We start from the raw sequence: 23,248 nt of genomic DNA on the forward strand, positions 1-23,248 counted from the left end.
CTTGTGTTCACAGTGAGTGCCACACAAAAAAGAAAAACAAACACCAAATTTCATATCATACTAAAAGCACAAATAACTAAGTAAATATTAAGTAAATGAACATCCATCTCATTTTCTGGTCTCCACAATTGTCTATTTAATTTATGACAAAAAAAAAAATCTCTTGGTTCCTTTAAGTGCTAGCTTTTAGAGGAGAGATCCACCAGGAACCATTATATAAGTTTATAGATCTTTCAGTAACTCTTTTTTGAAAATTGAGTTCCTCCAATAACTTTCAAAGTGCTTCGAGGTCTTAGTGTAAGGAAACAGTGACTTCAGAACCTCAGTATTGACAAAAAAGTGCTTGTAGGATCCCAGTTACTGCAAAAGGGTCCTGCAAGCACTGCAAAGACTGTCAGTGGTTCCCCAAGGAACCCCATTTTGAGAGAAAGAGCTTTGAGGCACTTAAAATACATTTTAAAGTTCTTTGAGTACTCAACAGGGTACTTGAAGCACCTTTACTTTTTACAGTGTACCAGCATGTAGGACGTTTTGCCACGTTTTGCAACAGGATAGTCCACACACACATGGCTGTTTGACTCTGTTTGCACCTACCGAGTCAGTGAAGACCACAGAGACCTGCATCATTAAATGCAGTGTTTTTTTTTCTTCCATTCAACGTGTGGTATGAAATTCCATTAAAATAACACTCTTCCAGCAGTTCATAGTTGCATCCAATATCTCCAGTGTTCCCGAATGAAAGTGAAAGTGCCAAACTGCAGTTAAAGTCAACAATTTAAGTATGAAACACCCGAAATTACATGAAACTCTGGAGGAAACATGGATAAAAATTTTTTTTGCCCTTCTAATCTTTAATTGAAATCTGAAAATGCACTTGCTGTTTTTTCAGCTACATTGTCAGATTACGTATATCTTAGCAAATGGGCGTAGCTAACATATATAACCACGCTGCTCCAACTGTCAGTTTTGACGACAAAACAGAAATGGTGAGCAGGAGGTGTCTGTTAGGTTGTAATAACTCTCCCCAAACACTTTCCCCATCTTTGTGAATGAAATGCTTACTTTACTACATCCATTCAGCTCGCAGTAGAAAAAACAAGCCACTGTTGTTTCATTTAATATTTCGTTTCTCTAGGAACTGTGTCACAATATGAGACAAATAAGGTTTTTTCTAACATTGTGCAGACCTAATGTTAAACCTGCCTCTGTTCCAGACTTTTTAGGAGTATGTTGGTGCCATCGAAAATTAAAAATGTGTTCATATTTTGAGAATACAATTAATGTGTTCAGTGAAAACCCTGGAAATATTTTCTTTCTACTTTAATAAGTTACATTTCAATAGTTCACACTTAGCTGATGATTGATTATAAAGCTTGTTTGGCATGCTGTCCCGGGAGAGAGCCCTGAGCTCATAAGATCCTCGAGCCCGTGGCTCCCTCCTGTTTGCAAGGCGAGAGGGGAGTTTGACCTCAAGTAGATCTCGAGAACTCCCCTGCTGTAGTAGCGGATGAACAGATAGTGATTGCAATTAAGAGATACTCCTACTTACTAGGAGCATGTCTATGGTGCCGATTTGGATCAGTCAATTAACTTAAGGTGCATGTTTCTGGATGGTGAAAGGAAACCAGGGAACCCGGGGGAAACCCACGTGAGCATGGGGAGAACGTGTAAACTCCACACAGACACACCGGCTGGCTTGGTAATAACTAACTTGTTGTGAGGCAACAGCGCTAACCACTGGGCCACCGTGCCACCCATCTAGGAAAGGAGGAGGAGTAGGGGTGGAAGGGGGATTCTTCAAAATGAAGATGGCTGTTATATGGAACTTAGGGTATTTATAGTGGCTTAGGAATCGTCTGATTGGTGAATCATAAATTGAATAATGGGGGATCAGCCACAAGCAATCATAAGCATGTGATCCTATCGCAATTAGATTATAAATAAACTTCACAAAGTAATAATAAAAAAAGAAATCACATACTTTTGAAGCATTTTACTAATAGTTTTGGAGTTTTGGGAGCAGATCTATTTGTATTTCTTGTGACTGTGTATGTGTGACATCTCACTATACTGTGGCAGTTCAGCCACTGTGAGAGGAAATAATGTTTACTTTTCTCAGTCATCTGTGAAATGCAGTTTAGCTCAGCAACACACACGCATGCACGCACGCACGCACGCACACACACACACACACACACACAGTTTAAACCACAGACAAACAGCTGGACAAGTAAAGTATTGCATGGATGTGGGACACTCGTGCACTGTAAGCGTCTCATCCCCCAAATCCAGAGGAATGTTGACAAGAATGTTTCACTTACAAGAATGAGTCCTGTGCAAAATATATATGGCTTTACTCACATATATGTAAACTTTTGATGATGAGAGGAAGCTAAGAGCATGTCTTTGTGTATCTACTAGATGTCTGTCTGTATTTATTTCCCATGTGTTGTTTTATAGACTATATAAAGGTTTCATTTCTCAAGCCGTCTCGCTAAGGCACGTTCGCACCATTACCAGCCCCACATTCTTGAATCAATGATACACTGTGACTGATGATGTTTCCATAACCTCATGAAATCTGAATCCCCCCAAAAAGACTTAAGTTCTAATAAAACAATTCGCAAAACTATAAAAGCAATAGTTTTGGGGCTATTTTAATGGAATTTGTGAAATTTTAATTTACGATTTATAATAGAACAGTCAGATTTACGTTTGATTATCAATTAAAAAACAAAGCCATTTTCTTTTGGCAAAGCTATGATTTTATAAGAGTTGGCCAGACCAACATTACACACTAAATGCAGTCAAATTTAATGAGGAAAAATGTCAAAACTAGCCAAAAGATTTAAACGAAATGACTTTCTCTCTCACATGCTTATAAAGAACACACTTTATTTTATGATACATTAAAAAAATTAAATATATAATATGCTTCAAGAGTATACTATAAAGATATACATTTTAATTATTTAAATAATTACATTTATTTATTTAATTGATTGTGTTCATTTTAAATTGATTATACTTTTCCATTTATATTAAATGCAACTTCACAACTCCACAAAAGTATGTACAACTATATGATCTAAAAACTATATGATCAAAAAATTATTACAACATATGATACTATAACTTAATTGAATACGTCAATCATGTTACAACATTTTAACCATGTTAATGTATTAATGTAAGTGGAGGTGACTTGTAAAATTAATTTGATTCAACTTAAAAACCCAAGACAGCAACCAGTGGCTCGTGACCCCCAATATCCTCTGAGGTGGTTGTAAATATATAAACCTTACACACCAGCGCACATATACCAATAGGCCCAAGTCTATTCATCATTCAATTTTGAAGAATGCCACTCGGAGACCATCCTCCATGTTCAGTTGTGGCCTGTATTTATGTTTAATGTACATGAGTGCTGTAAAGATGTCAGAAAGTTTAACCTGGTGCCTTAAAATCAGTGTGCAGTGTCTTTAATATTACACAATTACTCCTGGGATCGCAAAAAAATGGAAAGGCTGATGGCTTTTTATTTGAATGTTGTTTTTTATGTAACTAGTAACTACTATTTTTTTCTTCTGTAGGTTATGGATAAATATGGTAATTCTAGTAGTTTAATAAAATGAATTAGATTTTTGGAAATCCTCAAGCGACCCCCCGTCATTGTCTCATCCCGACCCCCACTTTGAGAACCACTGATTTAAACAATCATAAACAACATAAAACAGAAACATTTTGATGTTCTGATAGTGATTCCTACATAGTGATTCCTTCCTGCCCTACATCTGAATTTCGCGTGTCATCAATGGCGTCATGTGAAAACAACCTATTAAGGCTTTAAAGTCAGAGTGAACAGGAAGTTGCTGAGACTTTTATTTCATTATGTTGTTGCATAAATATATACACTAGATATCGCATACAGACCCTGAACATGCATCAATAGTGCCGCCATATTTGTACAGTGCTCCCAGAACAAATGTCATTCAACTGCACTAGTCAAAACTAAAGCCAATCTGAATATGCTGGACTTTTAGCGCTGTGGACAGGTGTAGTAGCGTAGGTAAGATTTAGTTTTTTATGATTTTGAATGTTACGAACTTTTGCGCTAAACAAGTAACGTTATTGATGATGATACAGCGACTTACTACCTTGACCATAAGGCAAAGTAGCACCAACTTGCACTAAATACTCAGCTTGCGCTGGTTTTGTTAAAAAAAATAAGCAAACAAAGTAAATGAAATATGACAAGATACTGCGGTGCCAGAAACTTGTATTATTGTCGGCTAAGTAAACGAGTCGTTCATAACAGGGATTTACAAATGAGTCACTCCCACCGTTAGAATGAGAAGTGAAAACGGGGGTATGTTTCAGGACACGGATTAGATCAAATTTAACAGGGAGGGAGTATAATACATTTCCATTCACATAAACACACACTCTTTGTCGGCAATGCCTATATGATCACTTATCCATCAATGTAGAAAAGTGATGAAAAATTATAATTTTCATAATTTAAAAAAATATTTGCATACTGACCATGGGAAAACTCCCGATCATAGATATATGTATTTATGTGTATATATCTCTGGCGCTGGATGGCCAGTCCTCCACTGCACCTTGGTCCCACATTCATTTCAAAGAAGCACCTACCCTGTACTAAAATGGCGGCTTCATTGATGCGTTCCCTCCAATAAGCAACAATAGCATAGGGGACATCTAATGTAAATATCTATAATGTTGATGTACTTGCAACTGGAACAGAAGGTTGAGTAGGAGGTAAGGCTTTTTTGTGTTTCTTTCTCTCATAGCAAACTAACGGTAAGAGGTGAATGGTTAAGAATATTGTGAAAATCCGACATCAACAGTGAAGGCCCGCCATTAAAGTATACCAAAAAATATATATATTTCAGTGGATTAACTTGCAACTGTTCACTTAATGAATAGCAATGTGCGCTAGCAAAATAAACATTGTAAATTTGATTTCACACAAACTTTATTAAGCTTTTCTTCACACAACTATTAAAATTAAGCACACAATGAAAGATTAATGAAAGATGATGATGCTACACAACCTTTCCCATCTTAAGCAGCCTCAAGAGCAGAGAAAGAGACAAACAGCAGACTGTGTTTTTGTGCTTGACCCCATCTCCGTGTTTTCAACAGGCATCTCAGAAAGAGATCAGCTGAACCAAAAGCTAAAGTTAAAGCAACCAGGTATCATCTGAGGGAAAGAAACCAAACCAGTGTTCTTTCCCTAGAGCACTAAAGCACATGCGGCTTTAGTAGTGACCTTATAGTGTTAGTCATCCTCTTATTAACTAACATACTTCAGTCAGTTATGCTCTTAGTAATGCAGCTTGTTGAGGTGTGTGTGTGAAAAAGTGTGTATATTTGAGAGAGTGGTGGACGAAACACTTCTTTGTCAAGAACTTCTTTCCATCTGTTAGTTTGACTTGCATAGTTTTGAGATAAGGCTGTGCTTGTGTACGAGAAACAGCTTTCAAGAAATCTTGAAAGAGACGCCCTCCTACTCATACTAACATGCATACCTGCTTCTGCTTAATGCATGCTTATCTTAGATATGTGCACTTCTGTTTAGATGTATATAACAGGCATGGAAAAGTGAAATGATGATAGTTTTTAAAATTGATGTGGCATTTTATAGTTGTCATTTTTTCAAAATACTGTTTGTTACACATTTACTTTTTTGTACAAGTATACTGTTAATATAGATTTATTATATGTTTATTGAACTCTGTAGCTCTGTCTTTAGGTAAATGTAGTTTTATTAAGGGTCAAATCTGGGAGCATTGTAGTTACTTGCTTGGTACTATAATATTAAAAGCTGTAATTAACAACAAAATTTCTGAGCAGTTGAGTTCCCCCCAGAAAAAAAGTAATCTTCACTGATCATATTGAAGCTATTTAAGATATTCCCTCATAAACTTAGAATTAGATACTTATATTTGGCTAGGCATTTTATTTTCAGGAACTTTACCATAGTATAGTAGAGCAGCGTTTTACAGAATAACCCAGACACTTTATAAACTCTTTATTTTGTGGAAAACATAATGATCAAACTTGGAGCACAGAAATAACACTAGTCTCTCACAGCTCACAGTCTCTAAAAGACATCACTAGTCTCTCACTGGACATCACTAGTCTTTAAAATACATCAATAGTCTCAAAAAAAAACATCACTAGTCTCTCACAGCACATCATAGTTTCTAAAAGACATAATTAATCTTACAGATATCACTAATCTCTCACAGCACATCACTAGTCTCTCACAAGAAATCAGATCTATTTGTGTTACACTACTGATTTATAGTATATATCAAATAATTATCAGTTAGTTTGTGCCTCACATCAACAGTATAACAGTGTTAGATCTTAAAAGTTACTTCTCGTCCTCTTTCCCATGCATCTGCTATGTATTTATGTATATGTATGTACATGCATGTTGGATGTTGCTGTGGACATTTGTGTGTTTCTGTGCATAATGGTTGTTTGCATTACAGGCAGGAGTCCAAAATTAAGGCTATCACTAAAACTAGCTCTAAGCCTAAACGGGGCAAATCAGCTGCGGCTAAAAGGTAACCCTGGTAAAAGAAAAAAAAAGAGGGAGGGGGGGGGGGGGGGGGGGGCATGCAATGCCATCATGTCTCAGACCTTTCTAACCCTCTGTTTTCTTCCTAACTGTACCTACACATGTCAGATATGTTGCATTATGGGTGTTTCTGGTGCCTACAAAAACATTAATGAGTAACAGAAGCTGGGATCAGTAAGGCTTATAAGTACTTTGATTCAGCAAGCCAAGGACACTTTGAATGAATCAAAATTGACATAAAATACATTTATATATTTATTTTTTATGACATTGATAATAATAAGAAAGGTTTTTGAGCAGCAAACCAAAATCATATGACACTGAAGACTGGACTAAAGTTCCTGAAAGTACTGTTTTGCTAGTGATTATTTTAAATTGTAATAACATTTCACAATATTATATATTTTTTATATTTTATGTTCTAAAAAAACAAACTTTCACTGTTGTGTGTTCTTGTTAATAATGTGATTGAATCATTATTGCTTTCCAAAATTAATGGCAGCAAGCATCTCCGATGTTTACAGTTATAAAACTAGAGGAAAGGAATATGTGAATTTAGAAATTCTGAATACAAGAATATTGTGATATTCAGTGTGGCAGAAGCTATTCTGTAAAAAAATGTCGGCTTCCACACTATCAATTTGTGTTGAGACAACATGAAGGAATTTGGTTAACTTGTTACCTTTTATAAATTTAGGTGCATTGAACCTAAAACATTGTTCCAAAAGAACCTAAAAAATTGTGCTGTTGCAACCTAATTTAATTAAGTAGTTTGAACAAACAGCAAACGTCTTTTTTTAAATGTACTATGAGGCTGTAGCTTGATAATGTACACGCTACTCACAAGTAAATAGCTAAGCAGCTATTGTATAAGCTTCTAAAAAGATAACTACATTACAAGTTACTTCCTAAAAGTAGCTAGTTACACTGAAGCAATTTTTTTCACATACAATTACAAAAAACATGAATAAACGTTTATTCATTAATTTTAGGTTAATTTTTTTGTACTTAAAATGGTGCAATACAAAACCTAATGTTACACAAAGTATGAAAACTGCAACAAATGTAGCTTTGCAATTACAAAATAATGTTAAGGCACATGATAGCATTAAAAAAAATGTTAAGAAATTTCACACTTAATTAAGTTAATTGCCAATAATTTGAATACTTTATGAACTGAATTTTAACAGTTGTTACTTATTTAGAAGTAAATATCAAAATAAACTTATCAATGAGATGTGATTTAGCAATAGATGGCTGTAATACATTATTGCTGTATGTGATCTTGTAAGATGATGCTGTGCTTAAATTAACAGCACGCCAGGTTGAGAAATGCCTTTAACCTGTTTAATGACATCCATAGCCACTGTCTCTTTCACTTCTTTCAGGCTGTATGCTGAGCGGCAGAAGAACTTTTTTCTGGTTCATTCAGTGGCTTGTTTAGGCACAGAAGTGCACTTGGCCGCATGTCCTCTGGAGTTTAACTATGGCAACGCCACCGAGTCATGTCCTGGAGGAATGCCTGCTGTGGTCAGCTGTGTGCCTGGACCACTGTACACACAGAGCCCTACTATGAAGAAGAAACTCAAGATGCCGGTAAAGATATGATTTATGTGAAGCACCTATTATAGCACTCAGATTATGATACTTATTATGAATAGATTACATTAGTATGTGATGTAACTGTGAATGCATAAGGTCTGAAAGTTTCAAGTTTCAAAGTGCATTTTATTTCCTAAAAGTAAGAATGATTTGAAAATCTGAAACGATTCAGCACAAACATACTTGTCATGTAACAGCTACTTGTCTTGTGAACAATTTCTTTCTGCGTTTAATCTCAAACACTGTGTAAAGCAATTTGTATGTGCATACTGGACCTGTATAGGTGCACATAACTAATACACTCTTTAAATAACAAAGAAAAAAAAAACTTATCAATTGACTTTAGATCAGCTTGCAGTTTGTCAATGGCACAACCTATTTCTGTTGACTCAAAATAACAAATGCACCAACTAAATGGACGTGCAGGATGTGAAAATGCTATCTGTGCTGGGCTGAAACAAGCAAAAAACACTTGCGTCGCACCTGAATGATAGAACCCCAAATGCTAACCTAAAATGCTAAACACAGTCCCTCCTCTGCCGTCCAAAGCCACGCCTCAGTCAATAAATATCCATATCGATACTTCTTGACTGAACACCATTGTCAATATCAACTAAAAAAGATTCTCTATCTAGTTTCGGTATGAAGCTCTATAGTTTTATTACAATGTGGCTGCTGATCCTCTGAGAAAATGGTTTATGGTTACCTAGTTACGAGAGATGCAAGAGGTCAGAATATCAACACATGCAAAAATTAGCGCCGTATAGCAGCAGTAAGGAGATTGTAAATAAAAAAGGATGTAAGGATGTCGCCAGAGTGGCTCTTTGGTTTCTTTTCTTGTGCATCCCAGCCACTAGCACCCCATCTGAAAGATTCTTTAGCATAGGGAGTAATTTAGTCATTCAACTTCACAATTTGTAATGTTGCAATCTGAATAATGATGACTAGTTCCTTTACTTGAAAGCTCAGATTTGATTATGATAATTTGTTTTGTTTACAGAGTTTGAGATTTACTGTATCATTATTATTCACACCTTAACGTTTGCTTTGACTGTTCAGCATTTACGCTTTAACATTGCACACAATTTGTAACATTTTATTTATCAAGTTTAAGAGTCACTTTAACACTTGTGTTTATTTTATTATAAAGAGATCAGATGTTTTGTTTAAATATTTTTGTTTTTAACTATTAAAACTATTTACCTTAGTAATGTTGGTAAATTAAAAATAATTTGGTTAAATAAAAAAAATCCTAGTATTCCTAAATGTATAACCCAGCCCTATTACAATTTCAAACAAAAAACAGTATTATATCTAGCACGTTTTCAGTTGTATAGCAAGCAAAACTTACATGATCATAATGTGCAATATTTCATGCGTGCAAGGATCGCTGGTCTCACTCGCTCATGCCCTTTGTCCTAAAGCGACTACTGTATGCTCAGTTGTTGGCCGGCGGGATGAAGGAATTACACTTATTACTAAGCCATACTTGCATGCTATTTCAGAACAAATATTCACAGTAGCATGGTAAACAATATAGGGAGCGCGTCACAGGTTGTCATTGTTCAAAAATGAACCAATGTGAAGTGAAAAACCTTAGTAAAGCAGGCTAGGTGGAAAAGAGCTATTTACTTATGTTTTGTTGTTAAACCAAATAAAAATCTACATTATCGATGCTGTAAAAGGTCCCTTATGAAACTCAAAATAGTCACATCAATCTTTCGCTGGAAGATTTCAGAGGCTGAACAACACTTCTGTGCATATCACCCATCAGTAAAACAACTAAATCTACATCAGCTTTATGTGACTAAAATAGTTGCGTGACTAAAACAGAACATTGCCTGTCTAAAAGAAATACTTCAGCCCTGATGTCATCTTTCCTCCAGCGTGCAAAACAAACTCTAATATTGATTGAGGATTTAAAAAATTAGTTTTTACTGCTGTCACTCTATATTTGTGTGCACGTGCATGCGCAAATGCCAGTTTTGTCTGTGAGAACGGCTGTGCAGATGTACAAACATTTGTTGACTGACAGTTTGAGTTACTTATCAGAAATCAGGGACAATTTTTAATTGAATGAACATTTTTAAGTCTAATGCCTTAAAACCAGAATATAAAAATACATATAAATACATATAGATGATTTAATTTAATCATTACTATTAGAATGTGAAGAGACTTTCAACCAGCACAAGAAAATCTGAAGACAATCACCTACTGCACCTTATATATAAACCTATTGTACTATACCTTCCCAACAAAATTATACACCTTGGAAATAGCACAATATGGGGTATGCTAAACAATCTTCCTTTTTCTGTCTTATCAGCCTACTACACGGCTGAAGGGTGGAGCAAAATATGGTGAGGGTCGTGTTGAGGTGTTGAAGGGCAGTGAATGGGGGACGGTTTGTGATGATCGCTGGAACCTGGTCTCTGCCAGTGTGGTATGTAGAGAAATGGGTTTTGGATCTGCCAAAGAAGCACTCACTGGGGCCAGCATGGGAAAAGGTAAGAATGAAAAGGACACACGAGAAAGAGTAGAAGAATGAGTGGATTATAGGCTGTTTTGCCAACAGTGATGGAATGTGTGGAATGTTTTTATTATAAGACTTTTGACCTGACAATCACCTCTTAGGTCATCAGAGATAACAAACAACCCATTACTAAATAATATACCATAATTGGTTTAATTTTTTATGGCTGCCTGAAATGCTTGATTGTTTTTGGTCAGTCGGCATAAATAAGGATCTACAAACTGCATATTTGACTGCCGTTGCCAGCAAATCTCATGTCAAAATCTCCCAGGTGTGTGACATTTATTAAACCAGGCCTCAGAAGAGTGACAGGTCAGAGGCGAGTATACTCGCCGTCAGAGAAAAAAGAGCGAAACGTGTGTGCAGATCATCGAAAAGGCAGGAAGTATGTCCGCGGGTTGATTACTCTTGCTAATAAGATAGACATCTCTATTGTGAAAACATCCGAAAAGCATTATTCCAATAAAACATTTGTTTTTAAGGTGTTATTTACTTCCACTGTAACACAGAAAGGCCTTTGTCCCGCCCTTATGTTTCATGCAAAACTAGACAAGGTCGACTGTGATTGGTCACTTTTCATATCAGACAAATCACTGCTTCGGAATCCCAGTATATTTTATATAACTTAATATAAAATAAATATTACTTAAAAACTTAAAAATATATTATATATTTTGGATGAATTAATGACTGTTTTGGTCTATTTTAGCAGCAAAAAAAGGTCAGATGAATCAGAACAAAGATCACAAATTTGCTAATTTATTTTTTTTCCTCCCATCCTGTAGCCTACTACTTGGTCTCTTTTTCGTCTCTTGTTTATCCTCATAGCATCCATGCGGGATAAAAGAACAGCATCTTAACTTCATCTTTCGTGAAATGGAGTTGCTGTTTAATGCAGCTGCTGTATAGAACTCATTCAAAGTAGCGCCGCTACGCAAGCAAACATTATGAATGCATGCTACATTCCGACTGTACATTGTGTTTTCTTTTTCTTATACGAATGGATTGGAGAGAGCATAGAGTTTTGAGGTAAGGGATGTTTTCATTTGCCATTCACTGACGGTCGGACAGGCTCATCCAGTTCATCAAACTTCATCTTTTAAAATCAAAAGCGGAATAAAATAGCCTCATAAAGCGGGCGTATCATTGAAAACATATAATTCGATTCAAGCCTTCTGATTGGTTCTCGAGATATAGCGGCTTTTGCTGTCAAAGGCAAGTGGCGTTTTGCAAATAAACTGTTATTTCTGAATGGGCTGACGCTGCGATTTAGATGATTTCAAACAAAACTATTTATTGAACATAACTATGTGCCTAAAGCATTCACTCAATGTCATTATCTCATTTTTGGCGGAAGTGGCGTTTAGCGGCTTTTGCATCTTCATATCTTCATATTTTTGCATCAACTCTTCATGTGCTGAGCACTGTATATCAAAAAATGTCTGCAGATTCCGCAAATTTTTTGCCTTGCTCATAACTCACAATGAAGTATTATAAAAATGTAAAAATGCAGAATGTTTCATGTGAGGGTTGGATATAGGAGTAGGGTTGGCGGATAGAATATACAGTCTATATAGATTGAAATTATTACGTCTATGGGAAGCCCCCATAAACATAGTTGTACAAGTGTGAATTTATGTGTGCAGTCTAGAATGAATGTGAACTGTTATGTGGTTTCTAACAGCACACAGTGAACCTGTCAATTACAACCACAATGCACAAGTCACCAGTTCAGATGTTTCTTCACGTGTTTCACCATTTAGACCCCAATGAAATGTAGTTCAAATTTAGGCCACAGACCAGACTAAAACTCTTTAAATCTACCAAGCACAAATCTAAGGGCTAAAATCCATTTGTACCCTGATTTATATTTTGGAAGAGATGTGTTTGATGGACAGGGACTACACCTACCTCTAAAAAAGGCTTCTCTTGGAGTGCTATGAACATTGAATATCCAAAGTCACTGAAAAACATTTTCAAAAAGACACTGTCTTTAAAAATAAAACCACATTCCCACCTAACAACTCTTAAAAATTGAGCATGAACTGTGGCATTTTCCCATCTACAGTATAGTGAGTTTAGTCCTCCATCACAAAGCACAAATAATTGCAACACAGGCTCATTGTGAAAACGTACCCCTGTATAAATTTCTAAAGATTGCAAATTATGTAGCCAGAGATATCAGTCTTGTCAGTTGGTCAGTAAGTCGACAGCGTCCTCTGGTGGATTTATGTGAGAACTGCAGGCGCGAATGGCACTCATGAGAGAAATTTGTGTGCTCAAAAAGCGTCCACAGCTGCCTCTGGTGGATTCACGAGAACAAAAACTGCAAAAAATAAAAAATAAATAAAATAATTAACTACTGGGACGTATAAACTACAGAAATGTATATATTTTATCCAAAATTATCATAGTTATCTCAAATAATTATGACTAGAATCAATAACCACGATCAGGTGATCAATCATTAGTTGTGAGATATGGAAATCTGATAAACAGCTATATATGTAAATATAAACGTAAAGATAATACATTTAAATATATTCATAATTCCGGTTAAAAATTAATAGATGTTAAGGCCATTAAAATATGTTGCATCTGTGAAATGCAAACATGAACTAGTATGTTAAATATGTGATTTGCATGATATTGCCATATACAGTACACCGTTTTTATAAGGGCCTAGTTGTGAATTGCACTGTACATATAAAACTACATAACTTAAAATGTTTCTTTGTCAGTATGAGTGACAAATGTAAATGTTGGTGTGTTTTCTCTTAGGGTTGGGGCCTATCCATATGAATGAGGTGCAGTGCACTGGTAATGAGCGCTCACTGTGGAGCTGCCGCTATAAAAACATCACAGCGGAGGACTGCAAGCACACTGAAGACGCTTCAGTCCGCTGCAATGTTCCGTACATGGGCTACGAAAAGACGGTCAGAGCAACACACACACACTCAAAACCTTTCCTTTTCAACATATGTTCATGTTTTATCAGAATATGTTTATAGATGCGTTGATAAAACAGTAATGTTCCAGTATTTGTTTATTGTTATTAAACAACTATTATGGTTATTAATGAAAATTTATGGTTATTAATGATTTTGTTAGAAATGTTAAAGGTCCCGTGAAGTGCTTAGAGATGTGCACGTTTTATTTGATGTTTGACGTAAACTCACCTGAAACATTAAGACGGCAGGACATAGAGTTGCTCCTCCTCTTTAAAAAAAACAGCCAATAGCATTTAGTTTTTATCACAGCTCTGGCAGTGACAGTTGTTAAAATAAAACGCATCAAATTAAAAGTATCTTGAAGAAGGTAGGACATGTCAGATACTAGAGAGTATTTGATTGACCATGATTTGATGAAAAACTGAACTATGAGGTGATGTAAAAAATTTGTTGGTCCGTGTAGGCGGAAACTGAAAGTTTTGGATGTTTTTTTATCTTCTAAAAGCAAATTTTGTCTATGTTTTGGAGCTAGCTTATGGATATGCTTAAGACTGACAAACTGATGATAACTTAAAAAAAAAAAAAAATTATTTCACGGGACCTTTAACTCGCATCCATCAAATAATATTAATCCATTTTGAGTTTAACAAAGTATGAGCAACTGTTAAAAATGAGCACCAATGAGATTAATAATACACATAGGTTAGGTATTACTTAATGTAGATTACATGATACAAATGGAGACTTATTGTAAAGTGTAATTGATGTATTGCTTAAAAAATATCTTCCGTTTGTTGATTTTATATTATTCCTGTCTGCCGTTCGGATGTTTTCAGAGATCTAATATTCATTATTGCTTGTTTCTCAGTTGTGACTCTGAACCACAACGGCAGTCATAATTAAGGTTTACATGCCATCTGAAAGTTCAATAAATAAGTTTTTTATTACTGCATGGTTTGTTAGGATAGGACAGTAGATTATTAGAACAGAATTTATTTTTACCTGGAATCTGATGGTTAAAAAAAAACAAATCATTGAGAAAATTACCTTTAAAGTTGTCTAAGTGAAGTGCTTAGCAATGCCTATTACTAATCAAGAGTTTTTTATTTAGGCCATTTACAATATATCTTTATAAGGAACATGATCTTTACTTAATATTCTAATGATTTTTGGTATCAAAGAAAAATCCATATTTTTGACCAATACATTGTATTTTTGGCTATTGTATAAAATATATCCATGCCATTTAAGACTGGTTTTATGGTTATGAGTTACAATTCACAGAGAACACAGCAATGATAAAATTATGAGTACAACAGATTCATTTTGATTCAAAATGAATGATTAGAAATGCTGGGTATGATTGTCTGTATGAAAAGAAAGTCACTGGAATTAAGCATCTGTTGTGACTAATGATTGATTGCAAGCGATGGAACGTACTTGAACTATCATGCACATGCTGGTAGACGTACATTTATGCATGTTTGGAATACCAGGGCTAGTTGTCACACTATTCTCTAAGTTTATCACCAAAATTGAAGCAATTGGTCTGTAGGCTAGTTTAAAAAATCTTTATGAATATTGTAACATTTTTGCAAAACCTGTCATGACAAATAACATGAAGACTATAATCATCAAATAGTCAATTTGATTTTGGACTATTGTTAGATGTCTATTTTTCCACTGACAGACCAAATTTAGCCTTATTTTAGCCAAGACATCTATGTTCGGATGTCTATTAGATGTCTTTTTAACACACAAAAAATTCTTGCTGGCTAGAGTTCATTTCAATCAAACTAAACTGCAAAGAAAGAACACACCATGCCCTAACTTCACGTGATTCATCTTAGATATCTTTTCCATGTTAATAGGAGCTTTTGTCCTATACACATACACAACCGCAACATGCAGGTTTTTTATTTTAGAAATGTTTTCTATTTTTGTGATGGCGAAGACAATTTCTACTTTGATAGTGATCCCCTCTACTGATTATGTGCTTTATTCAGTCTTAAATGCTGCCAGTGTAACATTTTTGCCATACTGAAAGTGCAAGTAGATAGTTCACTTAAGACCTTGAAAATAAAATCACTAGCAAACATACACCATGTGACTTCCAAGGTTTAGGAACAACATATAATAACTTGACATCTAAATGATCATTTGCTATCAGAAGTGGCTTGTATGAAAGGCAAAGGCCTCTAGATTATGCCTATTTTACCAAAATAAAATATGATCATGCCTTGATTTTTAATTATTTAATTAAGACAGTAAGGTCTTGTCACTTAACAGAAATAATGTACAGTATAGAATATTGAGTCATGAGACAGTGAGTATTGATATTCAGACAAAATTAATTAATATTGTGTATGACTCCCATGAGCTTGGATGACTGCATCCATACATTTCTGCAATGACTCAAATAACTTATTGAAAAAGTCATCTGGAATGGCAAAGAAAGCGTTCTTGCAGGACTTCCAGAGTTAATCAAGATTCTTTAAATTCATCTTCAATGCCTCCACCTTCATCTTACCCCAAACATGCTCAATAATGGTGACTGGGCTGGCCAATCCTGGAGCACCTTGACCTTCTTTGCTTTCAGGAACTTTGATGTGGAGGCTGAAGTATGAGTAGAATGCCCTCTCCTGTGGTTTGTAATGTAATGGGCAACACAAATGTTTGATACCTCAGGCTGTTGATGTTGCCATCCACTCTGCAGATCTCTCACACACCCCCACACTGAATGTAACTCCAAACCATGATTTTTTCTTCATCGAACCTGACTGATTTCTGTGAGAATCTTGGGTCCATGCGGGTTCCAGTATTTGTGATGATTGGGACACAGTTCAACAGATGATTCATCTGAAAAATCTACCTTCCACCACTTTACCAAATGATCAAGTTATTATTTGTTGCTCTTACAACTAAGATTGATGACAAGACTTTGGTCAGGTAGTGTACAGTTTAAACATGAACTTAGAACTGTGACTCTGAGCATGTACTTTTAATAATATTAAATAAGTTTAATTTTTATTTACTTGTTAGACTACGTCTGATTGGCTGATTTTTAAATTGTTAATTGTCGTGTGGTATCTGATGCAGACAGCCAAATTGCTTGTTGCAGAAATCTTTTGCCGCTTGCATCTTTTGTGTCTTGGAATCATTTTGTTGAGCATGTTGTTAGGACATGGTGTTAAAAAAAATGTGCCAAAATGAAAAATCCACTAGTGGTAAAAAGTGTGACCATTAGCCCTGGTCCCTGGTTGTGCCCTGCTCAGGTGCGTATCTTAGGGGGCCGAACACGATATGAGGGCCGTGTGGAGGTGTTGCACACAGAGGCGAATGGGACGCTGCGCTGGGGCCTGATATGTGGAGAAGGCTGGGGCACGCAGGAGGCCATGGTGGTGTGCAGGCAGCTGGGCCTCGGGTACGCCAACCATGGCCTACAAGTAGGATTCTAACAGTAACAGCAACACACTTGCATGCTAACAATGCCTTAAACTCAGATGGCGCATCTACTTACACACTCGACTCATGCATGCAAATTCAATGCCTTGAACTTTAAAAAACTCACAGAACAGCAGATGAAAACACAGCGGCAGTGCTTCTAATACAGGTACAGTCAGAAAATAACCTCGATCAAAAGATTGGGCAGCTCCAGTCAACATTTACTTGATTTTAGTAGTTTCACCTGCCTCAGACTAGTACTAACCAGCCATCCTATTCTATACTGGTAGCTTATTCATGAAAAGGTTTGTCTTTTAACAATTTCTACAAATTATTAAAAAAATGTTCAAATACAAGAAAGTGCAGTGTATAAATAATTTTGAAATTAAAAACTAATGAAAATAATGAATGGGTTAGTTCACTCAAAAATGAAAATTATGTTTGTGATTACTCACCCTCAGCTTGTACCCATCCTCTGAGACCTTTGTTCATCATCTGAGCACAAATTAAGATATTTTAGATGAAATTGGAGAGCTCCCTCCTCCTCATCCATTGACAGCAATGGTCCTGAGACGTTCAATGTCAAGAAAAGGAATCAGTTCATTCATTCAGTTCTTTCAGCTTAGTTCCTTATTTATCAGGGGTTGCTACAGCGGAATGAACCGCCAACTATTCCAGCATATGTTTTACGCAGCAGATGCCCTTTCAGGCACAACCCAGCACTGGGAAACACCCATACTCTCCCATTCACACACTACAGCCAATTTAAGTAACCCTTTGACTGCCCCTCTACCAAACAGTTGACCATGCTTTTACTGTTTTAAATAATGCCTGTTAGAGTCATTTAAGGAATGACTTTTTTTTAAAATGGCTTACACACAGTGTTGTTGGTTTACAGTGTTGGTTTAAAAAAATAAATAAATAAAACGAACATCCTGTTGCACTACTACATTTCATTTTGGTTTTATTGTAAAAATAAAAACAAGTAAATAAATGATAATTTAAAATATTTTATTTTATACTTAAAAAAAGGTGATTTAGTATTCAAAAATATTTTATTTTGAATATTTTTTTAAATAAATTGGTCTTACACTTCATATTTTCAGATTTTTCATAGTATATGTATTAAGTCTGATTCTTTTACCAAAAACCAACATATCAACCATTTGGTAGAGGCTGATATTTTAGAAATTATGGGATGTGTTGAAACAAATTCATTGAGTGTGTTAACTAGCGACATTAGAAGTTATACTTTTTTCTTGGGTAGTTAAAGGGTTAATCAAATTAACTTATATTGCATGTCTTGGGACCGTGGGGAAAACCGGAGTACTCGGAGGAAACCCAAGCAAACACGGGGAGAACATGCAATCTCCACACAACTGGCCCAGCCGAGACTCGAACCAGCGACCTTCTTGCTGTGAGACAACAGTGCTAACCCCTGAACCACCATGCTGTCTGTAAATTTAGTTGCTTAACTGTAATTATACCAAGCTCCAAGAACACTTTTGTGCTCCAAAAAACTATGAAAACTAGAGTGCGTGTTTTTTATGTGCAATAAAATGGTTATGTGCTGTGCTGTTGACCCTAATGACAATACGCCCATAGTAAACACACACCCTGACCTGACAGAGAAAGAGAAGATATATGCATACAAATTAATTTTTGCTGTTTTTTTTATTTGAAGCACAGAAGTGTTCTTGGAGCTTCATATAATTACATTTGAGCCACTAAAGTCACATGAAATGTTTTGACAATGTTTGGTTCCTTTTCTGGACTTTAAACATCTCAGAACGGTTAGAACTGTATATGGAGGATGAGAGAGTGCTTTAATTTTATTTAAAATAACTTAATTTATGTTCTGAAGATGAAGAAAGGTCTCAGGGAATTGAAAAACATGAGGGTGACTAATTAACGAGCCCCTATTGTGCATTATAATAGTTCATATTTTGGTTTTGGGGGTCTCCAACAACAGGCTGATATGCATGCAAGGCCAAAAAACACTTTCATTTTCTTATAATATGCATTTAATTTTACCTAATTATCCCATTGACTCCCATATGACTTTCGCGATTCATTGTTTTTCCAAACCCCTCCTTAGCGCAATGATAATCTATGCTGATTGGCTCTATGACCCAGTCTGTTGTGATTGGTTGACTGCGTTCAGCGCAAGACAAAGAGAAATGTCATGCCTGGCTTATCAACACTGTTGAAGTAGCTAGAATGCAGAGCATATGTGTGAGCCCAATGCAGTAGTGCATTAAAGCACCAGCATATTGCGCTATTCTTAACCATAAGTTAAAACATTGATAGACATTCAGTATTAATCCACACAGCAGCAAAAGCTGAACTATTTTGAAACTTGACCGTCAAACATGTGTAAAACAGCTGATAGTGGCCATAGCAACGACAAACGGCAAAGGATTGCAAGCTAACAAATGCATTTAAATCCGTAAAGAAAGCAGCACGTTGCATTTTCATCATGGTTTTAGATGCGATATGAAGAATATAAAGAGAGGGATTACAAGTAACAAAACACAATTAAATACACATTGCAAGCTAGAGAAAACAAGGAGACAACCATTTTTAGCGCACTTACTTACACTTGTGAAATGGAGGAAGAGACTGCTCCATATGAACTGTGTACTGATAAAGCTCCTGCCAAGCTCTGACAAAGTCCCATACATCAATAGTCTTTTTTGATTCTTCCTTTAACAAACGGCTGGCAAATCCCCATTGCAGGGTAGACTATTGCATTAATCACCAGAATGTTCACTCATTAATGTTCACTCATCTTCGGTCGTGATCAGTCCCATACACACCTGCACTCTGCTAGCATTTGAAAGGAAAGGTGCAATTATATTTTACCGGATCCGGCACTTCATATTTGGTATTGTTTTGTGTTGACGTCGATACGAACAGGCAAAGGATCCAGACAAACAACTAATCATTTAAACGACTCTAAACGAGTTGAATCTTTAGTTTAAAAATAGCAATAATTGGTGCACTTTCCGATTTAAACTTAAGCTGAATGTTTTTATTCACTTAGAGCAGTGTTACACACTGTATAGACCATTTCAATGGGGTGATGTCATTGGTCCATGAACATTTCCTGCTTGTTATCAAACTATTTCATTTATTTAATAAAAAAAAACCCTTTAATAACAGTTTTAATAATTCACTAATACAAAAATAGCTCTACTACAATATAAGTGTTGGAGTTAAAAATGACCACAGTCCAACATTGGATTTTACAATGTGAAGATAAATAAGCATCATATCCAGTAATAATAACAACTGCATAAATAAACAAGTGCTTTGCCATAAAATTTTCAATGAATTGACACACATGAAGAAAGCGGGTGGGTGAGTGTGTCTGACAAGGCGTAGGCTGTGTTTGCAGGTGCGTCTGTCAGGCGGGCGTTCTCCGTATGAGGGGCGTGTGGAAGTGCGGGTGGGGCAGCGGTGGGGCAGTGTGTGCAGTGAGGGCTGGAGCACTAAAGAGGCCATGGTGCTATGCAGACAGCTAGGGCTCGGGTTCAGCATGCATGCTATTACTGTGAGTACAGCAATATCTATCCTATACAAGCAAATACAAGCAAACAAATAAATGAACAAATTATTAATAATAAAAAAAAATAATAATAATAATTTAAATGGGGGAAGGGGGGTATTTTTATGATAAAATGTTCACTCGAAAATAAAAATTTGCTAATAATTTACTCCAAACCTTTATGGTTTTACTACAAACGTTTATGAGTTTCTTTGTTCTGTTAAACACAAAAGAATATAGCTGAAGAAAGCTGAAAACCAGTAACCACTGACTTCCATAGTAGAAAAAAACATATACTATGAAAGTCAATGCTTACTGGTTTCAAATATTTTCCAAAAAATCTTTATTTGTGCTTAACAGATGAAAGAAACTCATTAAGGTTTGAGATGACAGAATTTTCCTTTTTTGACAACTCTCCCATTACACAGATTTCTCGTCAGATTACTTCTTGTATAATGCTGTTATACCTGTATTTGTACATTATTTTGTGAAGTATAACTTCACAATATAAATGTCACCTGGGGACTGTTTCATTAAAGTCATTTAGAAAAGCGGGGATTAAAGTCAAAACCTGACTTCAATGATCCGAATTTAACGTCTATGCTTAAATTGGTTCCATAACAGCAAGTTGAAGATTTATTTGATCTAATTTGATTAATCTAAGTTCAGTTTAAATAACCTAGATAACTGTGAAACCCAGAAGGTCGAGCTTAGATGCATCTTTTATGTTGTGTGCTACTCTGAAAATGAGACACAGCTGTTCACAGCAAGTAAGCCACGTTGGTTTTTAGAGTTCAAACATATAATAATTTAAACATAATAATCAAAAACTACGGCTTGCATGAAAGCAAGACAGAAGGCTCAAAGGAAATTGCAGATTTTAAAATATAGGCCATTATTTAGGCCTATTATTGTTAAATTAAATATTTGTCACAATACATTGAAATTGTGCTTGCGCCCGTGCGAGAGAGAGAATACGTGTTTCTGCCAATTGTTTCTTGCAAGAAAAAAGTTAATGCATTGCAGGCTCCCGGTAACATTCAAAATGTGCTTAACGTCAGCACATTAAGTTTAGAATAATGGCTACAAAGAGCCGTGCACGCACAAGCGGCAGGATTTTAAATTTGCTCCCGAAACCACCGCAAATTGCTGCTTTGCCTTTGACACATGCGGAAAATTGGAAATATCTTCCCCATTGGAAAATTGGAAAATATCTTTATATTAAAGCAAGGCTGCTGCTCAGCTTGGATCCATCTCCTGATTATTCCACTCAGGGTTTACAGCTTTAAAGTCATTCTTTAAGAAATGTAGCCTACTTTTTTATATCAGTCAGTGCTTTCTTAATATTATTTTCTTCATTACATTTTTGTCATTCATATATAAGTAGCTAAGTACACCCCTCACAGGTCTCTCTTTTAAATAAATATTTTCTACAGGACGCTTTACAATAATATCTTTCTGTATGTACATTAGATTATTCAGTACCAAAGCAAAATTTTGAACTAATCTAACAAAAAATAAATTGAAAATCAGTCCAAAAATGAGCACACCCAAAATTATTTGTTGGGGGAAAATATTAAATAAAATTTACAGGGGAAAAAATCAACAGAAACATAAAATAAATAAAAAAATTGTTGAAATGTTGTAGTTTGTATTTGTTTCGTTTGGATTATTTTATATGAATTTAAATGTATTATCGTTCTATTCATAAAGGTGTTTGGTGTATATACTGTATATTTACTTTTAAGTGACTATAAAGTTTTAATCATTATTAGGAGGTTAAGTAAATTAAAATGGCATCAAATTATAGCAGGTGAATGTTAACATTACTTTGAGTAAGCTTAAACTTAAGACTTAAGCTGCGATCTCACTGCACTTTTATCCCCATAGACTTCTATTCATACACACACGAATGCGTCAGACCAGCAACCTAAGGTCATGCTGCAAGTTTCACAGTTCGCTGCATTGGAAAGTTCAAGCTTGGTGAACTCTGACCTGCGAAATTGCATCATATGATTGCGTGAGACCAATCGAGGATCAAAACATGACCTCTCTGGACAGAAATTTTAAAAATGGACCGATCGCTCGCTTTTTTAAGGTCTTATCATCTTGTTTAATCCCGCCCCTTTTCGCAGTGCCGTACGACAGAATTTCGCAAGCTCAAACTCTAGTGTGACTGTGGCATTAGCCTGAGAGTTAAACTGCCCCAGACCAGGCTAGTTTCCCAGCATAAGTTGTCAGAGAAACTTTCGTAAATTTGATTTATGAAACTAAATCCGCCGTTATTAAACCTGACTTACCAAAATAAGCCTGGCTTTTTCTGTAAGCTTGGGTTATGGAACAGGCCCCTGGTCATACCTATATGAAAAGATTTGAAATTGAATGATTTCTTTTTCTTTTCTTTTGTATTGCAACATTAATTTAATTACTATAATAATAATAAAATATTAATATGAATATTAATAATAATGATTTCAGAATTCTCCTTTTCATTATTAAAATATAATAATTAACATATTTTTTGTATTAAATTTGAAAGGTGAAGT

General features: G+C 35.6%; 1 protein-coding gene across 6 annotated transcripts in view; it reads left to right on the top strand.

Moving 5' to 3' along the window:
• loxl3b (lysyl oxidase-like 3b) overlaps positions 1-23,248 on the top strand; it is a 57,725-nt gene that overhangs the window by 24,262 nt on the left and 10,215 nt on the right. The window contains exons 5-11 of one of the 6 annotated variants that reach the window (XM_056471214.1): positions 5,173-5,223; positions 6,531-6,605; positions 8,008-8,215; positions 10,551-10,731; positions 13,539-13,693; positions 16,984-17,154; positions 20,553-20,708. In XM_056471214.1, the coding sequence (XP_056327189.1) occupies positions 5,173-5,223; positions 6,531-6,605; positions 8,008-8,215; positions 10,551-10,731; positions 13,539-13,693; positions 16,984-17,154; positions 20,553-20,708 (997 nt within the window). The remainder of the gene's footprint in view (positions 1-5,172; positions 5,224-6,530; positions 6,606-8,007; positions 8,216-10,550; positions 10,732-13,538; positions 13,694-16,983; positions 17,155-20,552; positions 20,709-23,248) is intronic. The other 5 variants (XM_056471210.1, XM_056471209.1, XM_056471213.1 and 2 more) reach the window with 5 other exon arrangements.

The sequence above is a fragment of the Danio aesculapii genome, chromosome 13 (genome assembly GCF_903798145.1).
Source record: "Danio aesculapii chromosome 13, fDanAes4.1, whole genome shotgun sequence".
Lineage (NCBI taxonomy): Eukaryota > Metazoa > Chordata > Actinopteri > Cypriniformes > Danionidae > Danio > Danio aesculapii.